Consider the following 20,734-nt stretch of genomic DNA (forward strand, 5'->3'; position numbering starts at 1 on the left):
GACATGGAACAATGGTGTATTTACATACGATGTTGGCGCCAGTGAGAGGACATGGAATAAGGGTGTATTACATACGGTGTTGGCGCCAATGAGAGGACATAAAATAAGGGTCTATTTACATACGGTGTTGGCGCCAGTGAGAGGACATGAAATAAGGGGGTATTTACATACGGTGTTGGTGCCAGTGAGAGGACATGGAATAAGGCCTAAGGGTGTGTTAACATACAGTGTTGGAGCCAGTAACAGGACACGGAATAAGGGTGTGTTGACATACAGCGTTGGAGCCAGTGAGAGGACATGGAATGAGGGTGTGTTGACATACAGTGTTGGAGCCAGTAACAGGACATGGAAGAAGGGTGTGTTGACATACAGTGTTGGAGCCAGTGAGAGGACATGGAATAAGGGTGTGTTGACATACAGTGTTGGGGCCAGTGAGAGGACATGGAAGAAGGGTGTGTTGACATACAGTGTTGGAGCCAGTGAGAGGACATGAAATAAGGGGGTATTTACATACGGTGTTGGGGCCAGTGAGAGGACATGGAATGAGGGTGTGTTGACATACAGTGTTGGAGCCAGTAACAGGACATGGAAGAAGGGTGTGTTGACATACAGTGTTGGCGCCAGTGAGAGGACATGGAATAAGGGTGTGTTGACATACAGTGTTGGGGCCAGTGAGAGGACATGGAAGAAGGGTGTGTTGACATACAGTGTTGGAGCCAGTGAGAGGACATGAAATAAGGGGGTATTTACATACGGTGTTGGTGCCAGTGAGAGAACATGGAATAAGGGTGTGTTGACATACGATGTTGGCGCCAGTGAGAGGACATGGAATAAGGGTGTGTTAACAAACAGTGTTGGAGGCAGTAACAGGACACAGAATAAGGGTGTGTTGACATACAGTGTTCGAGCCAGTGAGAGGACATGGAATAAGGGTGTGTTGACATACAGTGTTGGAGCCAGTGAGAGGACATGGAAGAAGGGTGTATTTACATACAATGTTGGCGCCAGTGAGAGGACATGGAATGAGGGTGTGTTGACATACAGTGTTGGCGCCAAGGAGAGGACATGGAATAAGGGTGTATTCACATACGGTGTTGGCACCAGTGAGAGGACATGGAATAAGGGTGTATTTACATGCGGTGTTGGCGCCAGTGAGAGGACATGGAATAAGGGTGTATTTACATACGGTGTTGGCGCCAGTGAGAGGACATGGAATAAGGGTGTATTTACATACGGTGTTGGGGCCAGTGAGAGGACCTTGAAGCAATGGTGGCAGTTAGAGTGTTTGTGGCCAGGCAGGAGCACTGCTGCATATGGACGCTCCACAATCAGGGTGGCACCCGCAGGGATGGCTTGCTTGGCCTGCAGTAGATAAAGACACTTCAACCAATAGGCAGATGATACAATGTTCAGGTTACCGAAGTACAGGACAGCAGACAAAGATGGATTTCAGTTCACTTTGTGAGTGATGGTGAATAATTCACAGAATGAGGTTAGGTTAAATTGGGTTTAACGTCGCGTCTAAGATTAATGCACTTATATAGAGACTTGCATGCACGTGTGTGTGGGGCTGCTTGTACTAGTCCGGACTGATGCCAATTTATAGTGCTAGCTCACTGAGATACCATGCCGCAGTTTAACATGAATACCCTACTCAGACACAGTATACTGACTCCAAGCAGACCAGTCCTTGTTTTAGCCCCTTAATGCCGAGCGCCAGACAGGGTAACAACAAGTACCATCTTTGAACGTCTTCACAGAATGAAGAAGACAGTAGGTTCAAGCTCTTTGTTTGCCACAAAAGATAACAAATATAAGGGAGGAGGGGATCATTGTGCTTGATATGGTTGAGTGCAGATTGTATATGGAGCTGTTTCAGCCAAGATCTGACTTCCTCCCCAGAAGGATACCCTGTGTATGTTGTGGAGCATATTAAGGGGATTGCGGACAAACACCTCAACTCTCCATTACTCGTTCAAAGAAGGATTATATTATGTGCAAGTTACGAATCACACCTTGAAAACTCGTTATGAGATAAAAGCATACCACATGACATATTTAAAGGTGCCATGTTATACATCATCAGGCTGAAACACTCACAACGAGATGCCGTCCTTGGCTGCATGTGTGCTTCATTTCCACAGCTGTAGAAGCTTGTGTGATGACTTCACTTGCCCCCTGGAACAACTGAGGCAGCTGTATCTCCGTCTCCCAATCAGTGTCCACCAGTCTAGACAACACAGGCAACACTATTCTCACTACGCCCTCAGTAAACAAATAATGAGGTAAACATCAGTTCCTCAACAAAATGTGGGTACATGTATCTGCACATTACCATCAAAGCACTACAAGGTTTGAGCATGGACTATTCCTTAGAGTAACAACACAAGTCTCTCCCCTTCTCGTACTACTCATATATCAAAATATGGACACCTGATACTGCACATAAATGTGTGCATGTGTTGGGGATGCATATGTGCATGTGTTGGTGATGCTGCACATATGCTGCATATGTTGGGGATGCTGCACATATGCATGTCTTGGGGATTCTTCACATGTGCATGTCTTGGGGATTCTGCACATGTGCATGTCTTGGAGATTCTGCACATATGCATGTCTTGGGGATTCTGCACATATGCATGTCTTGGGGATTCTGCACATATGCATGTCTTGGGGATTCTGCACATATGCATGTCTTGGGGATTCTGCACATATGCATGTATTACCGGTTCTGGCTCAGCTTAAGTTGCAGAGTGGCTATGTCATCTTCTAATTTACCTGCAGTAAAAGAGAAAGATCATGTATAATCAAATATGTATTAATGTTCCTAGTCAAGACAAATGTAAACTCTGATAACACACCTGTCTGCATGAAGAGCTGGTGGCACCTTCATGGAAGAACTTACTAACCCCCTAATCAGCATGGAGGCCTCTAAAGTCTCAGTACAAGCAACAAAGCAATTATACAAGCTTATCTGATCTCCCAAACCATCATTATAAAGGAATTTCAACACAAAAATAAAAAAGCCACACTGCATTATTGTCGTGAATTTTTATAAATCCTGTTGTGTCTGAGCTGATGATATTAACACCCAAAAGGGTGTACTGATGATGGCATATTTGTTCTGTGGTAGGTTTTCTTCTGTTAAGATCAAAATGTGTGAAGCCCATTTTTGGTGTCCCCTGCGGTAATATTGCTGGAATATTGCTAAAAGCAGCATTAAACCATACTCATTCACTGCTAAGATCAACATTTCTGAAGAGGCGGCAGAGAAAAGAAGCTGAAATGTTTTTGAAAGCTGACATCTGATTGGCTCAAGAACCCAGGGTTCACCTGCTGTGACCATCCATGGAGGTGTTCTTAAAACTTTAAGCAGAGAGCTATCAGAGGAAAATATCATTTAATAAGATTCGGTAAATAATTACCTTAATTTCTACTAGTTATGATGCATACCTTTCACCTTCTTCTCAGTGTCTTTATGATCGGCCAGGTGTTTCATCAAGTCTCTAATGACTGAAGCATGAAGCAGAGCACCACATCAACATAGACACAAGCTAGAAACGCATCCAGGTATTGATATCAACTTCCAAAAATGAAATGTCAGGACAGATCACTCATGAGCTAGGTTATCTTCTTCAGTTTCATGTTAACACTGCCAACTAAACGTAAGGTATATATTGCTGATCAGCTTTATATCAAGTCAAACAATGTCCTACAATCACCTGGCCAAGCCATATTTTTTCTGTAACTTTTATATCACATGCTTGAAAATATATGTGAGCAGAGACCTATACATTATATGGTCTCTGATGCAAGGCTGTATTCAAAGGACTTTCTTGAAGCTATTGACTCTGTCCTGTTGAAACCTACCTTGCTGAGCTTCCTGTCCATGCCCCAGATTGACCAGGCAGTGAATCTTCCTCATCTGCAGCTTGTCAGCAGTGGCTTGTGGACAACCACAGGTCAAGGCCATTGTGATGTCTCCTAAACATGCCTGAAGTAAACGATCAAAAAGTCAAGGAACTAACATGAATGGCAAGTCAACACCGCTGACATGTAGAAACCATCTCTAAAGCATAATGTCCCACCCCAGTACAACAACCAATCGACAAGGACAGTGGTGAGGGAATAAGTTGGACAGTACTTCAGTCAAACAGCATGACAGTTTATTGAGGGGAAAGCCTAAAATGATGTCGGTCACAGACCTTAAACACTTCATGGGTATGGTGATGATAACCAGTATGATTCTTGAACCAACATCAGATTCTGGCAGTTTCCCTGTCAACAATGTCAATACAGTTAGTTTCCTGTCAACAGTGTCAATACAGTTAGTTTCCCTGTCAACAATGTCAATACAGTTAGTTTCCTGTCAACAGTGTCAATACAGTTAGTTTCCCTGTCAACAGTGTCAATACAGTTAGTTTCCCTGTCAACAGTGTCAATACAGTTAGTTTCCCTGTCAACAGTGTCAATACAGTTAGTTTCCCTGTCAACAGTGTCAATACAGTTAGTTTCCCTGTCAACAGTGTCAATACAGTTAGCTTCACAGTCAACAATGTCAATACAGTTAGCTTCCCTGTCAACAGTGTCAATACAGTTAGTTTCCCTGTCAACAGTGTCAATACAGTTAGTTTCCCTGTCAACAGTGTCAATACAGTTAGTTTCTCTGTCAAAATTGTCAATACAGTTAGTTTCCCTGTCAACAGAGTCAACAATGTTAATACAGTTTTATATGATTTAATAAGACTCATGACAAAATAGTTGTGGACAGAACTACCTGATATTGTTTGAGGTGGAAGAGTGCAGCAGATCTATTCCCTAGACCAAGAGCAAAAGCCGGGTTCTGTTGCTGTTCTGCCATGGAAGCATGCTGGATGCTCTGTAAGTAGAATAATTGAGCAACACCTCCATGAGATACTAAATATATAGACGTGACATTGTGTTTCAGTGCTCTTTTTATCATGATCAGAATTTTAAGATTAAATATTATCTCCAATTTATTGTCTTGCAGGATGTAAGTATATCAAGACCAAGTGCTGTAAACTTCAATACTTGTTTGACAGAGGAAGGCTACAACCTACCTTTGTGTAACATTCAATGGCACGTTTGTACATCTTCTGCTGGAAGTACTTGTTGCCATCATCACGGTAGCGTACTGCCTTTTCTGTGGACTTTCTGTGCATGTTGTGACAGTTGCCCCAGTACAGAGGCAGCCATGCTATGTTGCTACAAGTACAATGTAGATCTAATGGTGATCGTTTTGAATGAAAAACATATATTTATCAAGCATAATATCTGACAACCTGGCTAAAACATTTATGACAGAAAAAGTGAGTAATATTTCTTACATTGTGGTTCAATGAAAATAATGGTGAAATGCTTCTGTCAATATTGATGTCAAAAACATATTTTCAGGTCACATATTTGGGACAGAATAATATAGCACCAGGTATTGCTGACTATATATCTTTTGGATGTTTGGATGGTAGCATAATGATAATAACAATTTTGCATGAGTTCTGCCTTGATTTCTAGATCTGTGACAGGGAGACAGAGTTAAAAGGGGCCCTGTGTATATGACAATGTCAGTCAGTGCCAGACCAGTCTTGGTGCTCAGCATCATGTTCAGTATAATAGTTACAGACAATTATTAGCTGCAATTAATAGACTGAACTTCTTTACTGGATCAGGCTTCAGACTGGCTCAAGTCACAGCCGTTGATGTTACCGAGGTAAAAAATGACACTGTCAGCAACACTAAAGGGACACTGCTTTGGAGTCTGAATTGGAATCTGGCTAAAACATCACTAAATGAAAATGTCACAAAATTGGTAAACCTAGAAACCTAGAAAGGTGAAACTGTGACCATATGTTATCTGGCGGAAATAACACTGTATCTGCTTCATCATGATAATGTCCATACTACATCAAAACAGTTCATAGTCACATACCAACCAGTGGATACTTCTTTAAAAACTGTCAGCTAAGTAACAATATTTGATAATTGTGACTACATTTGAACAATTGTACATCTGGTCAAGTGTGGTTTCAGCTGAATTCTGAACTTGCAACTTTCAGAACAACCCAAGAATGTAAAGTTTTGTACATTTGAATCACATATAACTGAAAAAAAAATGTAAAGAAATGAGAGTGAGTGAGTGAATGAGTGAGTGAGTATAGTTTGATGCTGCTTTTAGCAATAATCCAGCAGGGGAAACCAGAAATGTGCTTCACATATTATGCTCATGTGGGGAATCCAACCTGGGTCTTCGTCAGGACAAGCAAATGCCTTAACCACTAGGCTACCCTACCGCCCCTGAGAACGTACAAAGTGCATCCATCCATCCACCCATCTGTATGAATGTGTTGGTTGTTTTCTCAAGTTTTGGCTAGTTTGATATGTGACTTTAAGTCTGATGCCTGAATCTTATGACAATACACTGCAGGGGACCAGAGACCATATAATAGATTATATGGTCTCTGAGGGGACTACCAAAAGTCTCTTTAAAGGGGCACTGATCTAACGCAATTCCCCGGACTGGTTGTTGCCTTTGTTATTGTTTTTTTCCCCGTGAGTACCCGGATGACACGCAACGCAACTGAGCGTGACCAGAGATTGGGCTACGGTCTGCAAGGACAGTTAAATAAACTTTGAGGCTGGAGGCAATATTTGTTTCATGCATTTTTGCATAAACACTGATTGGTTAACTGTGATCTATAAAGCTTTCGACAAAGGGCGCATGTTAATTAATTTCTTCAGCCTAAACAAACAGACAAAAAGAACGGCGGAGCTCAACGGATGTCGTCATTTGGAAATACCCCAGATGGTTATAGTTTAATACTAAAAAAAAAATCCATGCAGTGAAAGCATTTTCGGATTTCGGATTGCGTGGATAATACGATTACTACTCCCTTGTTGTCATCCACGTTTTCTCGTATAACCCTACAATTGTGTATTTGTCGTCATTCACTTGATGCTCAGTTAATGAATATATTACAGGTACAATTAGTGGTAGCACCACTTAGATTACCTGACAAAGGTTCCCATTTGGCATTTATTGTGTCTGGGGTAATTATTCAATCTAAATCCAGGTTTGAAGTGAGGTGAAATGTGTGTTATGTAATATGCACGTGGCAGCCCAGCAAGAGATGAATGATCAGTTGATTTACTTTTTTTGTAAATCAACGGATCGTTCCTAGTTATCAAAGGATTAACAGAAAATACGTTGATTGATTAATCACTGTTATATTGCACAGTGGATATGTCAAAAGTAAGTGTTTACATGTCTTACTATATCAAAGGGAATACACTCATATCATGGCGTGAAGTGCCGATGTAAAAACAACATACTTTGTTCAAAGGGTTAACTGATAATACGTTGATTGATTGATCATTGTTATCTATCACTCAATGGATTTTTTAGGAACCGTGGACGTTATGAAAATAGTTGTCACGTGGGCTTTCTCAGCCGACCCTTGAGACTTGACACCTATGTGAAACACCTGAAACAATCCAAGTGATCAGTTGAGAAACGAACAAGGGTTATAATATCCCGAAACGATATATATCTTTTAAAATATTTGATTGTTACAGAGACACGTGACATCAATAAGTTTCTTTGTACAGCTGCAGACGAGTGGGATATTGTTCCTTTGTGTGGGTATTCACGGATACATTCCTTGAACAAGGAAGCTGCCTAAAATTTATACACATAAATTTGGTAGGTTGTAATTATGGTATTTGCATTTTGTTTCTTCCTTCATTTGAACCGATAATTCGTTCTTGTTTCTCTACGTCTTGTTTGGGAAATTCTTCAATGCGCGATAGACGTTGTTTTCACAGGTCTTTTCCTGTGTAAGCATGTATATATTACCGTCAATTTTTAAAATGTGTTTCTCTCAGGCAATTTATAAAATGTGTAAATATTTCAGTCATTTTGACTAAAAAATCTGTCCAGATTGATTAAGACTATCAAAAGGGCCTACAAACATCACAACAGATTATTATGTAGGATTAGAAGCCAAACAACATAGAAATGTACTTTTCAACGTAACATTTTCAGTCTCTTGGTGATGACATTAAACATCAAAATGTTTGGAATTTGTTATCATAATAATAGAGATGGAAATGTTTTCAGTCAATTTGTAAAATAACTGAATATTTAGACGTTTAATAAATATGTTACACATTTTGACAGTAAAATAATATACACACTATAAAAAAGCAATGCTCAGGTGAAATATTTACTTTATGTTGCAAGTCAAAATAGTGTAAACGAAAATCGGAAAATTACCAAGCAAGTGTCTTATCAAAACTTCGTCACCATTACCGATGCTACCCACAAAGATACTTAAATTTCCTTATTATCTCGAAAACTGTATTTCATTTTGTTGATCAATGTGACCATACGCCCTTATTACTACCGATATCCCTAAAAGTGACTAATGCGCTTACGAAGGGCGCAGCAGAGGTCGCGAACTAGTCTAGATTTCTGCTATACATCCGGGTACTCACTGGGAAAAAACAATAACAAAGGCAACAACCAGTCCCGGGGAATTGCGTTAGATCAGTGCCCCTTTAAGTTATATGAAGTTATCAATGCCTAAGTACTAGCCTGTCATTAGTGTCAAACTGTATTCCAGTCACATAAAACGTAATATCTTAAACTTAAGCCCTCCCTCACGTATTAAAAGCTTAGAAAATGAAGGTGCGAGAATTGCCCGATAAAATGCATCATTGAAAAAAGGGGGAAATGTACATTATCACGAAATTAGGTAACATGTCGCTTAAAAAAGATAATGTTTGTTACTTTATGATGTTTTGCTTGTGAATGAATTCGATTCGTTTGTAGTTGCTATCCAAATCAATGAAGGACTTCAGACATCCGTCACTTTTGGCTGTCTTTGTCAAACTATCGATAGCACATTGCCAATTTCCAAAGTTTGACGCCATTGCTGAGGCAAATTAAGGGAGATAACTGCATGTACAATGTAAAGTGTGTACCATTTATTAATTCTTGTTTGGGTTTCTGACAATATCGTATCAGAGACCATATAATAGATATTATATGGTCTCTGATCGTATTTAGACGCCAGACTGAATCTCTTGTAATATTTGAACATATAATAATGGTAATTTCAATATATATAACTGACGATAATAATGACACCTCATTGTGTGCGTGCGTGCGTGCTTGCTTACGTACGTGCGTATTCCCTACAGGGATCATATATGTAGATCTACGCCATGTAAATAGTGTACGAATTATAACATATATTTCGATAACTTAAGTGTATTTTATTAATTCATTCCATGTTTACATACCATATCCCGTGTTATGGGTTACGGGTAACTTGATCAGCCATTATTATAGGCCTGTTTAGCTCGGAAAACGAAAGCTTCATAACTGCATAACATTTTCACACTTATTGTGAGCCTAATTTCCTAATTTCATTGTGAGAAAATTGAGTATATTTTCACTGATATTGATATTAACTAATTCTAAAATTGCGTTTTGTTTCATATATTAGAAAGTGATTTTTGAGTGTACATTTATTTACCTTTTAAGAAACATTCGTAGTTTTCTCTCTAATCACATGAACAGCTGCAAAACATCTTCACTTTTAAAAGACAACTTTCTCTAAAAAAAAACAAGCCATCATCTGAGTATTAACAATGTCTGTGTGATGCTACACTCCCGTGAGTTATTGTGATAAACATGACAGTCCGAAATCGTATGACGTCCGAAAACTTATGATCCAATGATGCATGTGCATACTCGTCCCTTAGTCAAGACGGGAATCAATATACATTTCGATGTATATGTAGCATATTTGCCATACTCGATTATCCAGTGTATCATTCTCTAGACGCCTGAAGTGGTTATAATATTGTGGACTATGGATGTTTGGATGGGAAAACGAGCATTGTCAATGTGAGGTTTTTTATGTTTTGGCTGAACTAGAAATGTGTTCTATGAAAAATAACAAGTATATCCCGTTGCAACCCAGTATTTCTATACTACGGCCACAATGATACAAGGGAGACATTTTGTTTTCTTGCAAGACAATTCCTGAATTTGCACGCACACTTCACAATATTTTAACGAGCGACAGACATAATTCTACCTGGGTTACTAAAATAGCGTACAAAGTTGTAAATGTCACGTGACGCTATGACAGTCTCGCGAGACTTATGACGTCGTCATGACGACAGATTCAATACCGATATCGCCATATTGTGTGAATATCATACTGCTGTTAAACTGCCACTATTTTGCGACTGGTTGCCTTGTAGTTTGCTCATCTTCGCTTACAAACGCCATGAACGGATACGCCCAAGGTATGGTTTTATTTCTAAGTTAATCATGTTATTTTTTTTCTTTCTGTTATTACTTATTTTCTTGATTAAATCTGAGAAATTGAAATGATTTGACCATTGTCCTTTCCACGTTACTTGGGGACTTTCAAACTCTCCAGTAACACAGAAACAACACGTTCATCCTTTAGCGTTTGGCTATATTATAAAGAAATGCATGTATGTTTCCAATTTCAAAATACATGTCACCTCTCAAATATCTCATGAGTCAAAGCTGATGATCTAGATCTAAGGCTGAACCTTCCCTTCTCAGTTCGAAAAGTTCCAGCACTAGGTTAGCCACAATGCATATGTAGGGAGGTCCAGTGACCCTTGGATTATCCTCAGACCAAAATTTTGGATTCTCTGTATAGATATGAAAAGACAAGAAACATTTCCAACAAAAGCAGCCGTAGAAATTCGTGTTTTTAAAGACTACTCTAGATAACTGTCAGACGAAGTGAAATTTTAGCTAGCCCTGCTTTTACTGTGTTTAACATTTCATTTTCTGTCAGTTGTATTCAGTTCAGTTTGCAGCAAACTCGAAGCATTGACGACTGGGTCTGAATTATAGCCCTCAAATGCTGAAATGTGACTGGTCAATGATGGCTTCCGTAGGGCTACCATCATTGCATTTTTAATTTTCTTCGGCACAATTTAGAAATCTCGGGTTTGTAGACTGGCGTGAATTTCGATGGTTTAAAGTGGTAGAACATGGGGAGCCAAGCAGCCAGCTGCCTCTTTAAAGATAACTGTGGTGGTGGTTCTTTTACGAATGTACTACTAGGTTGAGTCGCTAAACTGTGGCATTCGAACAATCAATGGATATCTAAAACAAAGTCAGTACTGTTAACGTGTGTCACCAGGTCCTACTCTGTGAATGTAGACCACACACTGATCACTTGTACTCACGGAGGGAATCAGTTATGTTAGCATTTAACCCAACATTTAGATGATTTAAACTCATAATATCGGAAACGTCTACAGGTGTGTATCATGTGTCATTGAGCACATTGATTCTGGTGAGTCACCCATATTTTCCCGCCTCACCGTCAATGAGTACAAAAGCTATGTATGATTGTGTTTGTTACAGGTCTATATATCTAACAAACATTAATTGGTTCTTACCGTTGAATAAAATGGATATATGTAGCAGCACTGCTTTATGTCCACATGCTAGAACGTGATTCCCAGTCTACAATAATACACTTTGTTTTCATTGTTAGCACAACCTTCTGTGAACAATTCCTTCATATACGACGATGTCTTTTATCTAATAATTCTATAGCATATATAATGATAATAGTACCTGTCCTTTACCATCTTTATTGGTACCTGTATCTTTATCTACAAAACACTGTATATCCGGCTTCAAGTTATTACTTTTATTAAATTGTCGTGAGTATGGCCATTTTTATTTCGACGATGTTAAGATTTAAGTCGATGACCTGAACATCGACCTTTACTTTTAAATGTGCAGGGTGACAATGGATCAACAGAGTCAGTGTAAACGTTTGTATACTGTTATACCGCCCACTGTAACCTGTCTCGTGTAGCCTCATTTAACACACTCATTCCTTCTTTCCCGACAGCTCTTGACCTCGTGATCAGGTTCCCCTTGAACTTTGACATCTGGGCCCCTCCTCGACAAGTGGGTGTCATAGGGAATCAATGATATTCTAGAGAAAATATAAAACTGGGATAATGTGTAACTGCATCTCTCTACGATTAACCCTTACTAATATTTTTCAACTAATAAATTAGTAAGATTATCCAACCCATCTCTTTAATAACAACTACAGACTTCTTTCCCGACTTCCTTATGTTCTGTCTCAACATGTCCTCTCTCTCCGTACCAGCGTCCTACTGGGAGATACATGACCATCCTTGAACCTCTGTCAGAACTGCCCCTCCCCCCCACCTCTGTTCCTGCACTAATCTTTCCCTCCGTCCTCCCTGATGCCCCTCACTTTGTGGATATCAACCTTGATGATGACGACACCCCGACCCAGTCCCCAGTTAGAGTCTTCCTGTCACGTGTATCTGGATTCTTGAGGAGAGTGTTCCGTGTCAAGATGGACGCTTAGAGTGACATCTTGCAACTTCTTGGATGTTGTGTCCCATAAAATAGTTACCTTGAATATTAAGACATATTTTTTAAATACAAAATAACTAGTGATTTTGACTCCTCCTATTTTACCTTTCTGTCATTTTAAAACTTTTCGGACCTTTCGGACCTTATTCAACACCAATTCTGTTACACATTTTGGCACTTTCGGACAAGCTTTTAACCTTTGGTTTTACTTGATTAATCTTTTACCACTCAGTATTAACTATTAAAAACTAATGTTTTCTCTTTCTTTTTGTCTTTTTTTTTTCAAGCAACGCATCTATGAGCATTATATAACCATATACGGATTATTTTCCTCCTCCTCCTCACATAGTTGGATATTTTGATTCTTACCAGAGTCCATACACCGATATGTGGTCTCTGTTCTTACTCATTTGTGACAGTTCCACACATTTGATACAGTAGAGGATCCACTTGCACAAAGGATGCTTTTATCCTGTAACATTGTTTTACAATAGTTTTATAGACCCTTACATCAATTTGTGCCAACAGCCCCTGCCACCCGTTCTCAATTCCCTCACAATATCAGGTTTAAGTGATATGACTCCAATTCAGTCCTCTGGTGCTATGTCGTATTGTTGAATATTGCAGGGATATGATTAAGATTATATTTTATGTGCATAAAGATTCAGAGGGACAGAAAACTCTCAATACTGTATGATAAAAGGAATAATTTCAAATAATCAACTTTCCCTTCATGTGGAGCATTATTCCAGCAGCCCCAGGCGTAAGGGCCTATTTTGACTTGTACCATATGTTCCCGGTTTTTTTCAAGTGAGTGATTGACTTGCCCTTGCATGTGTTTATGACGGATGCCACTGGTGGGACAGGATACGCTCACCTATCCACGAACACCTTGTGAGTGAGTGAGTGAGTTGGGTTTATCGCCGCTTTGAACAGTATTCCAGTTATATCCGTGTCACTTAATGTGGGAGGAAGGCCTAAAGTGATGCAGGCCTCAGATGTTTACAACTTTGGTGAAACCAACGAGCACGGTAGGATGCTAACAAACCTAGAAACAGAATCGGGGAGAACCGTAATTCGAATATTGATAAAAGCAACAAAGCCCTTTCCATAGATACAAGAAATCTCTACTAAAAGCAAATTCGATTGCACGAATCCGACTGTACCATAAGCATTTGTTTATGAATCACAATAAAAAAGTTATGACAGGGTCGAGTTACTTGCACCAGGTGCATGTTGATATAAAAAATCTAGTTGCACCAGACAAAACCAGGTAGCACTCTGGTCCCATTCAATTATCAAAGTTGAAACACAGATGCATAGAATAGCCTAAAAATAAAATCTCAGATATCTGATGACTGTGTCATAATTTTACATACGTTAATGGCGTATTACTGTAAAACATAATATGAACACATAATCTTGAAGTTCCCAAAGCTTGATGGTGTCAAGCAAGCATGACTAATTACACACAACCCAGGGATTAGGGATATTGTATGATAAATAAAGTATTAAGTGTTCAAAGATCGATGTTGTGTGGAAAAGAAAGGTTAGTCAGACCACGGACCTATACAAGTCCGTGGTCAGACACAAATTTGAATTTCTTTTACATGCTCTTGCTGCATGTAGAAATAAATATTAGGTAACACTTTTAAATAATACGTTGCTCTCATGCATGTTTTATATAGATAAATAGAGCCCTGTGATAATACCAGGTGTTCGCTAAAAGGTGAGCAACTGTCACAGACACATACAAAGGCCACCCTCGAACACGGGTTTCTGGCGTCCCCAAGGGACGCAACTCTCTACAGCGAATTGTGGCGCTAGGGACGACACTGGAGCTGCTCCCCAACCATATCAACAGGTACTCGATCATATCATATTTTGCTGGCATCAAATCTCCCACCCCCAATTTTGTCAAATGTTATCCACACACACAAACACGCGTACGCACGCACGCAACACACTCACACACACACACAATAAACGACCAGTCCCCTATTGAACAAATAGAAATGTGTCATGTTTTCGTGAATAATCTCATTTGTTAGTGTGCCTGTACACGTGCTATTTAATCATTATCACAGTATCACAGTATCACAGTTAAAGTAATTCATGACGTATATGAGTGTAATGTTCCGTCTGTCCACAGGTAGAAAATAGGTAGCCCTCCTCCAGCTGGAGATGTATCGCCGAGAGAAAGAGGATCTCTTCAGCTTGTAGTAAACATGTACCAGTGAAATGATGCAATAAAACCCTACTGTGAAAACGTAATTGGTGTCTACTTCTACATTTCCACATTAGCTACGTTCCAAATGATTTCGTGTAATTATCACGGGAGTGGTTATGAGCGAGTTGATTCTTTGACGGTATATAATGTCAAGGTGTGTCGGCTTGATGTGGGAGGGAACCCTGAAGTGATGCAGGTCTCGACGTTTGCCAAGTTGGCGAAACCCATGAGCACGGGTATGGTGCTGACAAACAAAGAATCATACTCAGGAAAAAACTGGGATTCGAACCCATGTCCATGGGATTCCGGTACACCGAGGTTTCACAGCGGGACGTGTTGGATCTTTGGCGTGTGATTTGTTTTGAAATACCAGTTGAAAGAATGTGCCCGACGATCTTCTGAACCCATTTTTCCTGCTTTTTCTTCTTAGGGTGCATCAATTTGATTTGTAGTGTGTGTGTGTGTAAGTATATTTGTAGAAGAATATAATATTGCCTGGAGATTAAACACAATTACATGACTTCATCTTATAAGTTAGCACATTAGCACTAGCATGAATAAATCCTTAAATATGAATAGCAGGTTGTTAAATATTTCTGAATAACTATATAAAATTACCATTTGTAAATACTATGTGAATACATCACATTCACACAAAACATTAATTTAGAAGGATAACGAGATACTAGTTTGAACCATATATATAATTTGTTCCCCACTTACCGCCGTGTGAGCTTAACACTTGGGCACGCAGTCACGTTCAAGGTTGGTTAAGGTCACATCATTCTATAACAAGTTGAAATAAAACCTTGACAATACTAATAATGGCCATATAAAATAAGATATAAAAACAACAGATGTCCCATACATACGTTCTTATTCCATACCGCATTCAGACGGTTATAGGTTTTAGAAAATGTTTAAATAATAATTTAGTTTAGTAAAGTGTACACTGGTAATGCAGTATCTAAGTAGATAACATACTGTATAGATGCAATACGATACATTTTAGATTGAAATGAAATACATTCCACATACAACCAACCGTACTGATAACTTCTTTGATAGGCATTTAGAAGTTGGAGTACTACTACTAAGTAAGGATAAGAATTTATGGATGAACAACTTCTTTATTACAATTAAAAGCGACGTTTCGGTGTAGGTTCTAACACCGTTATCAAGCAAGTGTTAGAACCTATCCCGAAACATCGCTCCTAATTGTAATAAAGAAGTTGTTCATCCATAAATTCTTATCCTTACTTAACTGTACTGATAGTTGAAATACCTACTTTACTTTAACTACCAGCTTGGTTTAATTGTACACTGATGCATTAATCTAACACCTCTTAAGAAATACAATATGTACAAGACCATATATACAGTATATGAAATACACGGACCAAATAAACTAACCTGGATAATGAAATCCTCAATAAACAAATACCGAGTTCCTTGAATGCACACAATATTAAGGAAAACGATCCAATATAAATCCAAGTGACCTCCTCGAATAAATGTGTATGACTGCCAACAAGATATGCCGGACAGAAACCTTTAAAACCAAATACTAAATACACAAAAGATAGTAAGCTGACCAGAGAAACTAAAGCAGACAGACAAAAGAAACTTGTGCAGAGTACATACGCATGGGTCAGAAAATGGCCTGACCCAGTAAGGTGGCTATTGTTAAATGCAGGGTGCTGGGATAGGCTTATTGTATTGGGGGCTTGTATAACACTAAAGATTTTTAGTGTTTGTAGGGTACTGTATGTAAAGTTTAAAGCTAAAATAAAACATCTAAAATATTTAACTTGTATGTACAAATACTTAAAACATTTTCACAAAAATAAACTATTAATTTACTTCACAACTGCCAACAAACTATTAATTTTGGGCATATTTCTGAACAACCTATTCATTCAAAAAATCTTTCCACCCCCACAAAAGAAATCAAATGGATGTTCCCTTACTTGCTTGTTGTTTAACGCCGCACTCAGCAATATTCCACCAATATGATGGCAGTCTGTAAATAATCGAGTCTAGACCAGACAATCCAGTGATTGACATCACGAGCGTCGATCAACGCAATTGGGATCGATGACATGCATCAACCAAGTCAGCGAGCCTGACCACAGGATCCAGTTATATAGTCGCCTTTTACGGCAAGCATGGGTTGCTGAAGAAGCAGTCTAACCCACAGGACCATGTAACTAATAATTATACGGAACAAACTTGCAGCCTTCGGCCTCGCCTACGAGATTGTTTGTTATTATTTGTTAGTGTTCCTGCGTCTAACCCGATGTATACAAGTCTGCTTCCTCACATATTATGTATGAGGGATGTGTCAATATACTACAAGTTTGTAAGTGTCACCTGCGTGCACATAAGCTTCGAAACCTAGGGGCCAGATTCTACGATCAGTTTTAATTATCTCTGTCCATGATAATAATGTAAGCTATAAATATCACAGCATTGCCCTTCTCATATTTGCACAAGTTCAAACGCGTCGAGGGTTGATCTATAAATAGAAACTGTAAACTCATCGGACTCGATGATCCAGACGGAGTTATACTAGAGCTCCACACAGCATTGAAGATACATTTCTTTCGTTTCATTTGAGTTAGTAAGCGAAGTGTAAAGTTTACACCAACTGTATAATCGAGTTGATAACGCGAACGGACTTGTTTCTTTCCGCGAAGCTCTGAGGTCCTATATAAAGCGTTAGCAATGCTGAGTCAGGTAGCAGACGACAGCTACCACTGCGGTGAACAGACGCTGGTTATCAAAGGCTACATACGACACGCCCACCTTTAATCAAAATAGTTTTACCGACACAAGGTAAATTGACTTTCTCCCTTACACAACTAGTACACCTTTGGTGTTACAGTTCTAGTGGAGGGAGTGTGCGGGGTTTAACGCCGTATTTCATGTTCCCGGATGGAAAAGTGACGCCTACCACTGTAGCGAAAACCAATAGCATGTTTACGGTGTTGACAGACCATTTATAATGAGGGCAAATCTGGGATTCGAACACACGACAAGTGGGGGTGACATTTTTATGAACAGGCGTAAGGACCATTCACTCACTCCTTTGAACGATCACCAAGAGGAAACGATTTGAAATTATACACATATAATATGTATACAGTAGTATATCATAAAACGAATCCTATTTCCACGAAAAGAAACATAATCACACCTAAACCTGATTCTCAATAACAACTTGATGTATAAATTTTTTCTTGTTGGCATCCCTCGCCCCATGTAATACCATGTTTTTCAATTTCCAGTAACGACACAATGGCGTTTTACCCACCTGGGGGGCCAACACAGATCGTGTTTTCCTTTGACACAACTGGCTCCATGTCCGCTATACTGGACGAGGTGCGGGGTCGCCTGCTGGACATGATACAGCGCCTGCAGGCCGACATCCCGGGGATAAACATCAGTGTAGTGGCTCACGGAGATTATTGCGACGAGGAGATGTTCTATGTCACGAAACACGTGGACTTCACAGACAACGTCATGGAACTTTGCAACTTCGTCAACGAGGTTGGAGGGACTGGTGGGGGTGATGTAGAAGAATGCTATGAACTGGTTCTGCGACTTGTACGCGGGTTGTCATGGAAAGGGGATTCCCAGAAGGTCCTCATCATGATCGGAGACGCTTATCCCCACGAACCAGACTATCCACTGAACACCCTCAACCTGGACTGGAGAGATGAAGTTCAGGAACTAGCGAACATGGTGAGTGGACAATACATTAGTGTATTGGTTATTATACCCGTATTGCTCTACGAGTGTCAAGTGCTGGGTGTGGCTAGACCTATAAGATGGTTGGTTGTGTTTGCAGGGTGTACGAGTGTACGGCGTGCAGGTGGGTGGGGACGAGACGTCCGAGACCTTCTTCCAAGCCTTGTCCGATCAGGGAGGGGGACAGTATCTGAAGTTGGAGAACTTCGCCAACATCTGCACCTTCATCATGGCAATCTGCTATAGGGAGAGAGGTGAAGACTTCCTTCAGGTATGTCTGCATATACCCCCTTCTCTACTGTCATTTCTCTCATCAATTTGAAATGTGTGTCTCTACATTGCATATGACTTCCCAATAATGTTCATCAAATTTATCATGGTGGTCAGGGTAAATACTTTATCACAGAATGGATTATTTCATATGTGTCTTTTAATTATGTTACAGGGTTACGAGGCTGAAATCCGAGCTGTGAAGGGAAAGCAGTCCATGAACAAGGACCTCGAGGGTCTGTTTGGAACATTGAGAAGAGATGATTCCAAGGCCAGCAGTCTCGGAGGACCAGGGGCACTCATGGGGCCACTTCCGGACCCGATATCACCGCTCCCACTACAGAAGGTGCCATCAGCTAGTACAACTGTACCAGTGATTTGGGTGCCAAAAACTAAAACAAAGAAAGTAAAAAAGATCAATAAAAAGTGTACAGTAAAAAGATCACAGCCAAGAAAGCGTGAGAAGACTGAAAAGAAAAGACTTCGAAGAGAGAAAGTCCCTCAAACTAATTTCATTTACAAAGACTATCGTTGGTCACCATGGCAACTTGCAATCGTCCCATCCCGAGATCAAACTACAAGCGGAACGTGGAAAGATGTTAGACACGGTCTGGGTCTCAAGAAATGTTGTTTGAATCTCTTCAAGAAGTCCGGCAACAAACATACCTTTGTCGAAGTTTCAGTTCAACCACGGCCTCATGCAAAGCGGCACGTGGTCATGTTCAAGGTATTGAATGGCAACGTGTCTCCTGAGAACTGGTTTCGAGTGTTGTTTGGTCGGAGGAAGATACAGGATGAATTAGAGAGAGTCCTAGACAGTGGGTGTAGGTTGTTTGTGCGCAAAGCGGAGTTGAAAAGATCAAGACAGACAGTCACAGAAGAAGCTAAAGACATTTCCAGTCTGTATGACTACGCGTGGCAAACAACAGACACGTGTCATAGAGACGTATATATAAAGAAGTACGACTTTTATATTTCTGGTGATCCCCTGTAATGTGTATGTGTTGTGTAAAGAGAGTGTGTGGCTGTAAAGTACAGCCCTGGATAAATATGTGAAGGTGGCCCATGGTTCATGGAAACGAATATTGTGCTTATGATAACGCCATTCAGACAGAAGTACATCATCTATACTTTAACATTGTCACAGTGTGCTTGGGGTATCTCACGCTGAGGTATCTATCTCATTGTATTATGCCATGTTGTGAACGTATTATGTAATATTTATGGTTGCCAAATAAATGTATTTGGATGAATAATTCTGCTTTCTAATTCATCTTGAATAATTTGATAAAAAAAATCAATTACGCGTGCACCCGACACTTCTTATTGGAGACCACAGAACACGTACGTGCACCTGACGCTTCATTATGGACAGCTCGGAACACACGTGCGTGCACCTGGCACTTCATTATGGAGACCACAGAACACGTGCGTGCACCTGACGCTTCATTATGGACAGTTCGGAACACACGTGCGTGCACCTGGCACTTCATTATGGAGACCACAGAACACGTGCGTGCACCTGACACTTCATTATAGAGACCACAGAACACGTGCGTGCACCTGACACTTCATATTGGAGACCATAGAACACGTGCGTGCACATGACACTTCATTATGGAGACCACAGAACACGTGCGTGCACCTGACGCTTCATTATGGACAGTTCGGAACACACGTGCGTGCACCTGGCACTTCATTATGGAGACCACAGAACACGTGCATGCACCTGACACTTCATATTGGAGACCATAGAACACGTGCGTGCACCTGACACTTCATTATGGAGACCACAGAACACGTACGTGCACCTGAAACTACATATGGAGACCACAGGACACACGTGAAGTTTAAATGTTTATTTCGAGACTGACATGTTGAATATATTCAAACATATAAAGAGTAAACAACGTCAATATAGACATCAGAAAAAATCTCATATAAAACGATGCCAGTACAATGAGACTACTGTACACAGTAAGGTATGCTTATTCTTACTCAGCATTATTGTCCGTCTTACACACAGGCAC

General features: G+C 40.0%; 2 protein-coding genes across 4 annotated transcripts in view; one reads left to right on the forward strand and one right to left on the reverse strand.

Annotated features, from left to right (window-relative positions):
- Positions 1 to 8,952, reverse strand: part of LOC139467013 (SET and MYND domain-containing protein 4-like) — a 34,737-nt gene extending 25,785 nt beyond the window's left edge. Inside the window, exons 1-8 of one of the 2 annotated variants that reach the window (XM_071248721.1) lie at positions 8,810 to 8,952; positions 5,082 to 5,226; positions 4,778 to 4,879; positions 3,871 to 3,994; positions 3,454 to 3,513; positions 2,727 to 2,778; positions 2,101 to 2,230; positions 1,235 to 1,362 (exon numbers count right to left, since the gene is read on the reverse strand). In XM_071248721.1, coding sequence (XP_071104822.1) covers positions 1,235 to 1,362; positions 2,101 to 2,230; positions 2,727 to 2,778; positions 3,454 to 3,513; positions 3,871 to 3,994; positions 4,778 to 4,879; positions 5,082 to 5,226; positions 8,810 to 8,952 — 884 coding nt within the window. Of the gene's footprint in view, positions 1 to 1,234; positions 1,363 to 2,100; positions 2,231 to 2,726; positions 2,779 to 3,453; positions 3,514 to 3,870; positions 3,995 to 4,777; positions 4,880 to 5,081; positions 5,246 to 8,809 lie in introns of both variants that reach the window. The other variant, XM_071248722.1, reaches the window with a different exon arrangement.
- A 1,339-nt stretch (positions 8,953 to 10,291) lies between these two features.
- LOC139467014 (uncharacterized) lies at positions 10,292 to 19,930 on the forward strand. Of its 2 annotated transcripts, none has more exons than XM_071248724.1 (4): positions 10,292 to 10,341; positions 17,972 to 18,428; positions 18,535 to 18,705; positions 18,880 to 19,930. In XM_071248724.1, the coding sequence occupies exons 2-4, from the start codon at positions 17,982 to 17,984 to the stop codon at positions 19,696 to 19,698; spliced, it is 1,437 nt and encodes a 478-aa protein (XP_071104825.1). In that variant the 5' UTR covers positions 10,292 to 10,341; positions 17,972 to 17,981; the 3' UTR covers positions 19,699 to 19,930. The 2 variants fall into 2 exon arrangements, with proteins under 2 accessions (XP_071104825.1, XP_071104824.1); XM_071248723.1 differs by lacking the exon at positions 10,292 to 10,341 and adding an exon at positions 17,437 to 17,519.
- Positions 19,931 to 20,734: the final 804 nt, after the last annotated feature.

This window comes from Haliotis cracherodii, unplaced genomic scaffold (genome assembly GCF_022045235.1).
Source record: "Haliotis cracherodii isolate W230 unplaced genomic scaffold, xgHalCrac1.p SCAF_19, whole genome shotgun sequence".
Lineage (NCBI taxonomy): Eukaryota > Metazoa > Mollusca > Gastropoda > Lepetellida > Haliotidae > Haliotis > Haliotis cracherodii.

Coding starts and splice junctions, on each gene's coding strand:
- LOC139467014 (XM_071248724.1), top strand. CDS start 17,982: ATGGCGTTTTACCCACCTGGGGGGCCAACACAGATCGTGTTTTCCTTT. Junction 18,429..18,534: donor TTCAGGAACTAGCGAACATG/GTGAGTGGACAA, acceptor TTGTGTTTGCAG/GGTGTACGAGTGTACGGCGT. Junction 18,706..18,879: donor GAGGTGAAGACTTCCTTCAG/GTATGTCTGCAT, acceptor ATTATGTTACAG/GGTTACGAGGCTGAAATCCG.